Genomic DNA, 13,349 nt, shown 5'->3' on the forward strand with positions numbered 1-13,349 from the left:
ATCATCACAACTCTCTGTGGTTAATGAGGCTCTCTCTCTGTGAGGTTGACGAAGCGGACAAAACTCGGGGGGGATTGTGTTGACAAAGGATGGCCTTTAATTGCTTATGTCATCTTTTGGGAGCTTTAGGGACATTTTCATGTGTCCTCTAAACTCTCCATGTATCCACTGTCCCAGGAGCCCTGCTGTGTTCATTAGCTTGCCTGGATGTGATGGCTGGTTCCAGGGAGTCTGTTCAGAGACCTCACATAAAAATGTACATGATCGTTGTGTGTTTTGAAAAACCGTTGCCTATGGCACTGCTCCAGTTCATCTTTCGTTGTACAGCTTAAACATGAACACACTCCATTAAAGGATTAGCTCACCTTAAAACTGTCATTGTTTACTCACTCTCATATTGTTCCACCTGTATAATTTACTTTCTTTCGTGGAGCACAAAAAGGAGATATTTTGAATGATGTGGTTGGTCGCTATTTTCCGTTTAGGTACAATGAATGTAGACTGGGGGTTTCAACAACATAAAAGTATTATAAATGGGGGTAAATATGATGACGCACTGCATTTCTAGTCTTCTGAAGACATTATGAAAGAAGTGTCATATTCATGAACGAATCATCCATTTGAGTCAGTAGTTTTCAATAAATTTGTATGATTCGTCATTTTTAAATCATGCTTTTGTGTTCAACTCAGGCCCTGGTCTGTCACAGAGCCGTTGAGAGACATATCTGGTCTGTTATTGTCATGTTCTGGTAGCCATGCCTTTGTATTCAAAAGTCTCCGTTTTCATCTGTTAACACTGAAATGCAACGCTGGGGTTTTCAAACTAAAACCGGGTCTGAATAGTGTAGATGCCAGGGGCCTGTACTGTGAAGCTGGATTAGCTGGCTAGCCAGTTAAGTTTCAGATTAGTTTGCGCCAATCCTGGGTTTTAGGTACCACGAAAGTGGCTTTTAGCGGTGTTCATCACCATAATAACTTACGCTCCACGGCTAATATGCTCCGGGACAGGTTTTGTTCTGGGTAAGAGATCTCAAACTGAAATTAGACCAATCATATGTGAGCAAAGTGACACTGACCCATCCAACGCAATAAAGTCACTCCCCCAGTTTCTCTTCCTCCAAATTAAAGGTCACTATATAGTAAAAACAAATATTTAACAATGAAATTGTCTGGCTTTAAAGATAATTAGAATTATTTTATGATTTATATATGATTTATATAATTATTATATGATCTATATTTTTAGTAATCCATTACACACAAGCAATTTTAGTTTAACAGTCATTAAGCATTTAGTTTAAATGAATATTAATATATACAGATCATGTGTAATATAAATAAGCTGTAGAATCAATAGATAACTCTTTAAAAATTACTACAGTGTACATGACCTTGTTGATCTTGTTTGAGTCTCTATCACTATATATTATCAACTATATAAACTAACTTCACAAGTCACGCATTCATGTGCACTCGCTCCACAAACTCAGGATCAAAGCCCGAGTTGGCAGAGAAAGTGGATGATAAGCATCATGCTACCAACAAAGCCAGATTGGAGTGGTTTGGTTTTGTCAACTTGAAACTAATCCTGTAACCCTGAGTTTGTTCAACTACAGTCATGGCACAGACCCCAGGCTTAACCGTAGCAAAAGTTATGCATTTTAAAACGAAAACACACTAGTGTAAAAAGGGCCTCGTAGCAATTAACAGTACAGAAGGCATTTTAACGACTTAAATTTGGGTGTGGTGGCATTCAAATCTATTGTATGTTTTCAGAAGACTTAGAATACAGTACATGATCACTTTTAGTGCTTTTGCGTCTTTTTTTAATGTCCCCCTGCAGTCAATCATTTTATCGCTTAAAACTAATATTTGATCACCAAAATTACGTTGCTGTGAAAAAAAATTCTTCATGCCTTAAAAGCTTGAATGTAACTCTACACCCTTGCGACGTTTATTATACAGAATTATAAATATGCAAATTAGCCCCACCTCCACTCACTTGCACGAGCTCAGAGATCCACTAGGTCAACTTTACTCTAGTAAACACTGCACAATGGCAAGTGGAAATACTGGTTTAATTCAGCCATTATATGTTTGAACCAGATACTGATTCAGAAGAAGTGGAAGAGTGAATTATACAGACTTGTCTACTAAGCTGATGTATAAGAATGGTAATGTGTTTTATGTATCAGTCTTTATAACGTCGGACACATAACAGTAATTATTATGACTAGCCTTTTGCTTGACTACATTATCAAACAGCTAATAATGTGTTATACAAACCATGTTCTCATTTGCCATCTCAGAGTCAGACAGCTGCCTTCTAAAAATCAGTATCCTTAGAAATGCTTTGAACAACTTAGAATGTCAGTGGAGAAAGGCATATAGTTCATAATAACATTGTACAATACATCATATACATAATTCACCTGCTATATTGCTAAATGTACACAATTTTTCATAGCAACAGAAAAATATACTGGGATAACCTGACTTCTCTTGAGACTCCCCTGCTTCAGAGCATATTCAATGATATGCTAAAGCCCTCCAGCACATTGACGTGATTGGTAGGAAGCACAAAAAAAATGAACCTACAGTACACAAGAGTTAATACAAAGTGTTCGTTGTTAGTCGCCAACAGCACAGCAGCTCCAGACAATCAAAACCCAGTGTACTCACATGAGTAGCGGGATCAAAACAGCCTCCGCGTCTGTTTTCAGGCCTTCCCACTTAGCTCTCTCCAGCATTGGAAAGCTTTACAAATATAAACGCGGGTCCTAAAGCGCTTGCCCAGTCATAAACCTTCATTCCAGTGATATTCTTTTGAGCTCTTTTGTATAGTGTCCCATTTCTCCTTCTGCAGTTTCTTTTTTCTTTTTTCAAATCTTCCTCTTGCTCATTCTCTCTCCTCGGCCATCATACGCCCCCTAATGCTGATTGGTTAGACATTTGTTGTTGGTGTCGGCCTGACTAACTTCCAAACAGTTTTTGTTTTTGAAATTTTACTCTCTACCTTTTAAAGCATATTTAAAACACTACATAGACATATAAACAACATTAAAACCTTGATTTTCACTACATGGGGACTTTCAGCTTAAAAGCCATTCATTGTAATTTTAGGGAAAGACAAACCAGTAAAATTTTTCAAAATGATTTCTTTTGTGTCCCATTGTAAAAAAAAAAAAAATCAGTCATGTTTTTTTTTAAACAAGATTTCAGATATGTATGCAATATAAACTCTCTCTGTATCTCATAAATAAAACAGGGCTCTTGCGGGCCGCCTGTCCTCACGACACATCAATATGAGATGAATTTATATGCTCCTGTTCTTGAACAGTGCCATAAGGGATGGTTATAGGTTGGTGATTTTGACTTCTGTCTATTGTGAACATCCTCTGTATGTGCAACACCCTCAGACATTTTGCAACACTGTCTAGATTCATTAGCCCTGTGTTCACAATAATCAAGGCACAGACCAATTTGATTTGATGCAAAAGCTTACCGCTTAAAGGCATAGTTCACTCACAAATTAATTTTCTGTCATTATGTATACACATTCATGTCATTCCAAACCTGAATGACTTCTGTAGAAGATATTTTGAAAAATGTTTTGGCCATACGATGAAAGCCAGTAGGGCCCAAACAGTAAAAAATTATTTTTTCAAAATATCGTCTTTTCTGCTAAGTCGTACAGGTTTGGAAAAACATGAGGGTGAGTTATTTTCTTTTTGGGGTGAACTATCCCTTTAAGTTTTACAAGGATGAAATTATATATCTTTTAGGGCTTTAGTCTGAGAGATAAGTTATCAAGATCTTCTCCTATTTACTAGGCTTTCCGCCATATCGAATGAGTTTTATAGCAACTCCCAATAACTTCCTACAGTGCACTGCCCAATTAAGAGATAATGCTGACTGTGGGCTTACCTTACATCTCAGGCTTACCTATGAAATTGGCATACGTTAGGGCAGGCCAGAGGCATCAGGCGGCAGCTTTACCTTCTCATTGGTGCTGCTGAAATGGAGCGAGAGCCATGACTCAATGTTTTATAAGTCAAGATGGCTGACAGTATTTCCTCAGTGAGCTCTCACTGTTCAAAGCTGTACTTTCATTGTGTAAAAAGAGTTTTGAAGAGAGAAATGCAAATGAAGAAGGTCTGCAATGCGATATTTCTCACATTAGCTTTTTGGATTGACTGCAAAACAAAAAGACGGGGTTGAAATGAAAACTGTGTGGGCAGGAACGAGAGTCTGTCTCTCTCCTGCTTGCTGTGTGTGTACGGACTCGTATAGAGAGCCATATGTCATGTATGGCACGTGGAAGAAGGTAGCTTTAGAGGAAGCATCCTCCTGGCGCCAGGATGTTTGCGTCCTCTGGTCCCACAGGGGATCTTAAACCAGTACTGTTTTGCTCGCTTGCACCGGCCGGTTTCAAACTCTCCGTTTCTCGTGCGGGCGGCCGTCCAAATTGGCATCGCTGCACAACGGCCTCCTCCTTGTATCACACATACACACACTGTAGCATGAAACAAAACCTGTATCAGCTCTACTTGGCAACTGGGGACATGCAAAGTGACTAAGGACACAACGTAACAAACATTCTATTTTCTGCACGCGTGTGCAAGAAAATTACACTTCTCACATCTTTATAATTATCCCCGCAGTGTCGAACTTAAAAAAACGAGTGACCAATGTAAGAAGAGAAACAAAGCCATTGATGAGGGTGATTGCGGCCTGACTGGTCTCTGTAATCAGTCGTTGAAATCCCAGCTATCTGTGGTGTCGTAATGAGAACGCAGCGGGTCTCTGACAGCGACAATCACACATCAGAGTGTTTGTAAGAAGCTAATTAACAGCCCTCCTAAAGTCTGTGTACTCGTGTAACTCAATTGTTTATGAAAGAAACGCTTTCTTTCAAGCCGATCATCTGATCTGATCGTCAGTCATCTCAGTGTCGGTTGGGAAATGAGATCCGAAATGGGTCGTCCAGGGTCAGGTGAAGTGAGGGTTAACAGGCTGGGTGTTGACTGGACTTCATAATCAATTGTTCATTTACACAAGGGTTCTTGAGGGACCTTTCGTTTCAGATCGCATTATCTCTCATTGGCAGTCAGACATTATGTTTTAGAAAAATTGTGCAGTGCAACACATTGCTAAGTATTTCGGTCACTATGTCCTTCCCTGAGCCAATCTGAATGATCAGTGGTTGATTTTGAAGAGCAAACGGCAAAATCAAAGCAAATAATGGATTGTGAACCAGAAATGGTTCCATCTGGATTTGCATAAATAATCGTATGTCTGTCTGTCAATGACGTTTGCAGAGTATATAGCAAAAGCACAGCAATGAATGGATCTTGAACCAGATCTGGAGAACTGGATCTATCCACACTACTAATCATGTTGCATAAGTTAATATAATGTTTTCCTGTCATGTCTGCCATTCTGTCTATCTGTTGTTCTTTCATTCTATCTAACATTCTATACATTGTACTATCTGTCAAATAGTCACTTTCTGAGTTTCCTCTCTCTTGAAAAGCACCAGCCACCACTGATTTATATAGGAATCACGGAAACAATAAATCATCTAATTGGACAAATCTCTGCAGTGATTGTTAACTAAATTGTTAGTAGTATACTGTAATGATAGCCTCAGAGCTAAATATGGACACAAAACTCTAGTTTTTGATTTCATGGTGTCTGTCATTGTGTTATACAAGTGCCTTTATTGATCTCTTCTTTTCTGTCTTTTAGGCATTTGATGCATTTATCTACATTTTCTTTGCACTGGAGATGGTGGTGAAGATGGTGGCTCTAGGGATCTTTGGCCAGCGCTGTTATCTTGGCGATACTTGGAACAGGCTGGACTTTTTCATCGTCATGGCAGGGTAAGGGCACTTATGTTTTCTTTCAACCTTCCCTGACATACCATTCATTCTAGCTGCAGATGAATCAGGGGCTAAAGTGACCCTGAGTGGTTTTATTTTTTCTAAGTAGAGACATCTACATTCTGTGAACTGCATTAATGGACATTTCAATTCAGTTGTTCTGAAAAAAAAGGCTAATTTAGAATATGATTAACTGTTAATATTGTGAAGTTCATCTCTAAAAGACTTCATGTTTACTTCATTCTACTTCATGTTTACCTCCAGAATGGCCTTGATGAACTTGTTCTGTTGTATGTCCAAGCCAAACCCCTTAGCTACAGTCCTTCAGATCTCAGTTATGTCGAGTTCAAGCATCCCACGTGTTGTTTTGATGCTGTTTTCAAGATCTCCCAGTTTTCACTGCCAAAAAGAGATGTAAAAATGGCTAAAACTGCTATGAGAGTATACATTTACCAAACTTTTTTGGATGTTTCTTTGAAGAGGACATCAGAACAGAAAGGAAAAGCATTGGATCAACAGGACAGACCTGCTGGAACAAGATAAACATGTTTTAATTTGTTATATACACACATAGTCTCTCTCTGACAGACTATCCACACTAACTCACAGGAAACAAACCCTCATAAGTTAATAGACTGAACAAATTGAAACACAGCCATAATGTGATGCAGGTTGTTAATTTTTTATTATATACTACCTTAATTGGCCATGAGCAAATGCGTCCCATTACAATCTTTCTTTCTCTTCATAGAGCACATTAAGCTTTTCTTCTCTACTTTTGCATGTTAATTTGGTTGCACATTCAAGTGTGTATTTAAGTACAATAGGGTAGTACAGGATTTTTATCAATGAGCAGCCCCACCCTAGGTTACTCTCGGTTTGGCAGGATTCGCTGAGTGAAAGATTAGACTCATTAGAACATGATGGGCTATAATGTGGCCTTGTCTAATGACAGACATTAGTCTGTTCCATGCCTGTATTCCTGGTATGAAAATACTCATATACACAAATTGTTTTGAGTAATTTTGTGATTTGTGATAGATTCAAACTTTTTTTTTTTTTTTTTGACAAGGTGTATTTTTTGATATTGTCTATCAAAACCAGTTTAATGTGGTTTTCTGGGTTTCCAGCCTGACCAGACTAGTGTGTTTTTTTGTTTGTTTGTTTGTTTGTTTGTTTTGTTTTAGTAAACCAAAAGCTTCACTGGGTAGGCTCTCTCTCTCATGTGCGCTCTCACCTTCGCTCGCTCTTTGCTCGCTATCATTCATTCAAATAAATGTAATTTTACCTGCTACTTTATTTCACTCCAGAATTCTTGATCTAACGACTGTAGATAAAATAACAAATGCAAATTACCTTTATTTTCCAGTCTATATTTGTTCAATCAGGATTCGCGCTGCAAAACATCCATGAAACTGACAGCTGTTAACTTATCCATTCTGGCAAGTAATCATGGCCACCCGATGTGAAATATATAAATACTTTTAATAGCACAGCCATTCAAATTGCGAGGGTCTACCATGTGCATGTAAAGCTATTAATGACAATCATTTTGGGCCGGAATTAATGTAAACACAGATATTGGATACCAGTCGCGTCTAAAGTGAATGTAAACACACGGGGCAAAAAAATCGGATATGGTCAAAACATTGGATCTGCGCATTAAGACTTGCAGTGTAAATGCAGCCAATATCGGCTGTTTGACCAGCTAAACGCCAGCTTGGCAAGGCTGGGAGACCAGCTAAACCAAGTTAACTAGCTAAAAACACAACTCAGGACAAACAGCTGATTACAAAACTGCTTCAAAGTATATATTTACTCAGATAAACAAGTACATTGAGTGCTTGAGGGAAGGTATTGATGGAAGAAAGTACTGAGAGAAACACTGAATTTATTACATTTCACTCATGAAATATGTATTACTGAGCAAGAAAGCCTTAAAAAACGCAAACTGCATGGGCATGTTTACCGTAATTCTCATTTTGCTAAGCATGATTTGAGAGCAAACACCAGCTAAAAAATGTAAAATACGACCCACTGGAATGTCTGAAGTGGATATGCTACTTCCACGACCCAGTAAACAGATTTTCTCTTCACTCTCCAGTGGGTTGTATCACACTGCGTGGTTCAGTTGGGTAGTGCCGTTTCATCACACTTTCAGAGTGTTCGTCTTCCCGTACAGATTATAACTAATACAGCAAGGCAGTCTGTGTGACTGTCAGGAACGTTTAAAGGAATAGTTCACATAAAAGATTCTGTCATCACTTACTTCCCTTCATGTTGTCCCAAACTTGTATGTCTTCTGTTTTAGTTAGTTCTGAGTTGTATTGGAAGCAGGCACTTCAAAAGAGTGATAAAATATACATGCGACCCATTGGTCCTGAGCTGATATGCTTCTTATAGTATAGCACAGATTAGTTTTGACCACCAGTATGTCTTAGGTGGATATAAACAGATGGGGCAAAATAAAATCAGATCTGTGAATTACAACTTGCAGATGATGTAAACAGATCCCTTGAACTGCTCAGACATATCTTGGGGCATTTTAATGTTGCTCTGTTATGCTGTGTTCAGTTTCCCATTGCATCCAGACCTCAACTCTGAGGAAAGAACGTTAGGAGAGAGTTAGTCTCAGCCTCAGACGTCACGCCCACGGACCGTTGGCTTAACGTCTGATGCATATGGCACACTTATCTGGAAATACTTCAGGAGTTTCAAAGTCATCATCTGGTTGGTTAAATTCTACAGGATGTCCAGGAGACGTGTGTGTTGCGTTCTTTAACGTTTCCGCCTGGAAACAAATGGCTTGACACCAAAACTGTTCTTGAAGAAGAAGAATGCCGTCGTGTTTACAACTGTGATAATGACCAGGATCAACTAAACACAGGTTTTTCAAAAGCATGTGAAGTACGCAGCTCCATTGTTGCAGTAAACTTGCACAATGTTCTTGAATGAATAAATTATTAGATGCACGCCGGTCTGTTATTGTAGGGACATCGACTTTACATTTTCACGCCCCTAAACATGACTCGGAACCAAACGTTACATGTCAGTCAAACGTCCTCTTAGGTGGTCCTTGGCCAATGAAAGCTGTGATAGAGTCCAGACCTTCTGCCGTTAGTCTGAAGGTCTGGCTACGAGAGACTAGGAGAGAGTCAACTTCAGTTAGGCCACGTACACACTATAAGTTTCAGGAGTGACAACCGCATTTAAATGCAGGAGTGAATCCCCTAAATTATCATTACATGTGTGTACGGAACACAACTCACTCTCTAAAAGGCAGTGATTGACAGCTTGGAAACCATAGCGACGTTCTGGCGTCTCTCGTGTTTGGTATCCGTTATGGTGACCAAAGTAATATTAAAGTGACAAAACACTTGTTATTTTCAGCAATTTAACTAAACACACTAACACAGTCGACGGAGGCGTCGTGTTTTGTCTATGCTTGTATAGCCAGTTTCACACAGTGCGCAGCACTCTTTCTGTGTTGCCATGGTCACTCATTATAAGCGTTTTGGGCTTGTTGTTTAAGCTTGTCTCATAAAGCAAACGGGTTTATGGAGTTATTAAAGTGAGCAGACATGAATCGCGATATTTTGGTCTTATTTTCAGCATAAAGCATTTGGATTTACTTCGGTATATTATGGGCTTATTCTTGTTTAATGATTTTTCTAGCAAGATCTGGCAACACAAATGAGTCAAGGCCATAGACTGTATAAAAAATAAATAAATAAAGGTTTGTGCTTTCCTCGTGATTCGCCGCACATGCACGAGAGACACGTTACACCGGTGCACGTAAACGTCATTAACAACTAGTTGTTCAGTTCGGTTCCTTACACACTGCATAGAATTTCTGTAAATGCGGTTGTCACTACCTGTATTTTTCACGAGTTAATACGGTTGTAGAATGTGGTTGTCACTTCCCGTATTTTACTGAACTGTGTGTGTACAGAACGTGATTAAGCACTGAAAGGTGAACTGACAACCGAATTTAGCTGCAGTGTGTACGTGGCCTTAGAGGCAGTGACAGTAAGAGAAATACTGAGACTTTTACTGAGGAAATCTGGAAAACATGAAGAGATAAATGTAATGAAGTTGAATATTCCTTGACCATGTTTACATGCACATGTAAATTCAGATTACATGTGAACCTGATAAAGAAATAACCTGATTAAACTAATATTTTGGGATTAATTTTTAATTACACATGCACAGGCACATTCACCCACAGCATTAAGTAGTTTGTCGTTTCACTTTTAAAATTCTAACAATCAAGACTGTGTGTGAAAGCAGACTAAGCTGCTTTCTCTCGCTTGAATAAGACACCTGCGCTTATTTGTCTTTCAGTTGTGACACTTCTGGGTGCAATCATACAGAAACATTCTCAAAGTAAGACCTAACATTGAATTCATTTAAAAATGAAATCCAGATGGGACATTTAACTAACGTAAAGTCATTTGCACTTTTTGAATGGTGGAATTTAAAACGTGCCAGAGCTCAACAAGTATGAAATATCACCCACGAGCAAATACATCACCATTAGTGCACATTTTAATGAGAACCTGTGACTTCCAGACGACAAAGACATTTTAACCAAGTAAAATCGAAATCTTTCAAAGTACCCCCCGAGGTACGCGCACACCTGGTTGGTAAACACTGGATTAGAAGCCCTGTTAACGTAAAGTCCTCTCCTGTGTGTGTTTTCTGTGTGGTGGGATGTCTGTGTGTTTGTGTGATATTTTCTAGCCGACTCTTGGCTAATCCTTCTGTTGTGTTGTGGGTGAAGTCAGTGAGGCTATCTCTAACTACACACCCAGATTACATGCCTCTTTCTCCCCATTTTCCCTCCCTCTCTTTCTCTCTCACACACAGCCTCAGCTCAGATTGCCTCACTGCCTTTTTTAGTCACTATCTTTCTCTCTCTCTGTCTTTTTCTCTCATCCGTCCCCACACCCACAGAAGAGTCATCATTTTTGCAGTCTCATTTCACATGATGCACACAACAGCACACACACACATATACACCCCACACATTAACACTCTAGAAGACTGACGGTACATGAAAGTGAGGGAGATGAAGGCAGAGCAGGAAAAAGAGGCTGCAGCAAAGCAGTGAACAATTAGAGAGAGGCTGCCCGTCGGCAGGTAGCTAATTACTCTCACAGACACAAACTCTGATTGATGTGCACTAAAACAGCCGAGATCTCCCTCCCTCTCTCTCTCTCTCTCTCTCTCTCTCTCTCTCTCTCTCTCTCTTCGTCTCCCTTCTGAGCCTCTGTTCAGGATTTGCTTCTGTTTATTTATGTCTCTCCCCACAATACCTCACATATGTGGTGTCTTTTTTTTTTCTTTGTCCCTCCTTCCATTGCTTTGGCACATTCCCTCACTGCTTGGCACAGCTTGGTTGATTTGTAATTCAATTATTCTGTTGAAGTTATACTAGACCCACCAGCTGAGATATAGTAATGACTCTATTTATTAAGTTAGTAAAGATTTTCTGTCTATACATTCATTTGTCCGTCCGTCTGTCCATCATCTCTAATCCTGTGTTAAATGTACTTCTAATTTTTGTATTTATGTTTTTTTTTTGTTTGTTTGTTTGTTTTTTAAATCATATTTAGTTAACCTTGTCCTGTTTTTGTTTAGTCGAGATTTAATCGACAAAATGTCTGGGCATTTTAGTCTAGTTTTAGTCATTGAAAACATAGTCACACTTTCGTCATGTTGCATAATAGTTAAACTGATAATAATTATTATTTAGCTCAAAATTGCAATCACAATGATTGTTTATTGTTTTACTGATGATTTGATAAATTTATTTATACATTTCATCAGGATTATTGCACGTTCATCTATAAGCACAAATCAAGAGAGTGCCAACTTAAAAGCTTGGTTTATTTTACCTCATCAAGTGTACCGATTTATTATAGGCTATTTCATATAACACACACTTAATTAAATAAGAAACATCTCTTAAATTAAAACCGTAATTCCAATAATTCCAAATGACATTAATGTTTTTCTATTAAAATAACAGCAACTTTGTATTGCCACACAGAGGTTGCTATAAGGTTTATTCTGCAAGCACAATCGCAAACAATATCGAGATGTTTGGATTCACGTAGTACAGTTCATCACTGAGAATGTTTGATCGCAGATTTAGTCACAGCAAACAGTGCAAGCGGTTCTTGACAGAACACAGACTGTCTGAATGACACTTTCATTTAAGCAGAATATCTCAAATGGATATCGCTAAACTCCAGCTTACTTGTTTGTCAGGTTTTTCAGATCATTGGTGCTTCTCCCAGAGTTTAGAGAGAGCATGTGCGCATGATTGCCAGATGATAAAGATTAAGTAAGCTAAAACACCAGGCAGAAAATGTATCCTTTTAACAGAAAATCGCTGATTGGGGTATTTAAACTCTTGACATATGGCAACCGCAATCATGAAGGCTCGTAGTAGAGGCTTGTTCAGTATTCTGTAATATTTTGTCTCCCTTTTTTCAACAAAAAAGAGAGATTTTGGTAAAGTTTTTATTTTTCAACTACTGAACATTTTCAGTCAACGATATTGCATGTTGATGTAGTCACAGTTATCGTTTAATGACCTTGCTGACATTTGGTCATCCTGTTTTAGTCATGGGGGAAAAAGCTCATTGACAGACATTTTTTTGTCATAGATTTTAACGAAATTAACACTAGTTACCATTTATTAGTTTTTTATACCCTGCAATGGGTTTTATTTAATGCAAACTATACAAAATATTAGCAATTTCGACTTTGGGTATGTGTGTCCGTCTGTACAGGAAGGGCTGCTTCTATAAGAATGTTTGATGCCAAAAGGTTTAATCCCTCCAGGTGTAAAGGAAATTGATAAACTCATCTCTCTCTATGGTTTATGTATGTGTGTCAATTAGCATATGTCTGTGGTGGTTAATTTGTCCAAATTTAGTTTGTTCAGGTCTCTCTGTTGAAGATATCCTAGGCATCATGATTCCTTTGAGGGTCGGAAACTTTTGCCATTAAAGCGTGTTTGTGTAAATGGTGTTAATGTCAGTATGTTTGTAGAGGGGAGCGATCCTGCTCTCTCAGGTATTCTCACTCTATATGACATTTCAATCGCCAGTCTGACATTTCAACTGATTCTACAGTGCAGGAAAAAAAAAAAAAGGAAAAAAGCTCTGCTGATATTTTTGGATCATCCAACCTGGTCAGTCTGACTTCTGCCAGAATATTTGCCTTGAGTGCAAGTGTGTACTTGTGCCACTGAGCGGATGTGTGTGTATTCACCCAAAGCCTGCATTTATGCATCTAAATGGAGCCGCTTATTTCATTCGTAATCAGGAACACTGTGAAGAACTCTACTTAAAGTGCTACAATGTTGTCCGATTATACACCCTTCTCACTGGCTTCACTCTGAAACAAAATAACTCATCGTGTAGTGTTCTTCACTTAGCTGTCCAA

General features: G+C 38.7%; 1 protein-coding gene across 5 annotated transcripts in view; it reads left to right on the forward strand.

Annotated features, from left to right (window-relative positions):
* The window catches only part of cacna1ia (calcium voltage-gated channel subunit alpha1 Ia), a 167,993-nt gene that overhangs the window by 53,985 nt on the left and 100,659 nt on the right, over positions 1 to 13,349 (forward strand). For all 5 annotated transcript variants that reach the window (XM_048203435.1, XM_048203450.1, XM_048203445.1 and 2 more), the window contains exon 3: positions 5,752 to 5,885. In XM_048203435.1, the coding sequence (XP_048059392.1) occupies positions 5,752 to 5,885 (134 nt within the window). The remainder of the gene's footprint in view (positions 1 to 5,751; positions 5,886 to 13,349) is intronic.

Source organism: Megalobrama amblycephala, linkage group LG1, assembly GCF_018812025.1.
Source record: "Megalobrama amblycephala isolate DHTTF-2021 linkage group LG1, ASM1881202v1, whole genome shotgun sequence".
NCBI classification, from domain to species: Eukaryota; Metazoa; Chordata; class Actinopteri; order Cypriniformes; family Xenocyprididae; genus Megalobrama; species Megalobrama amblycephala.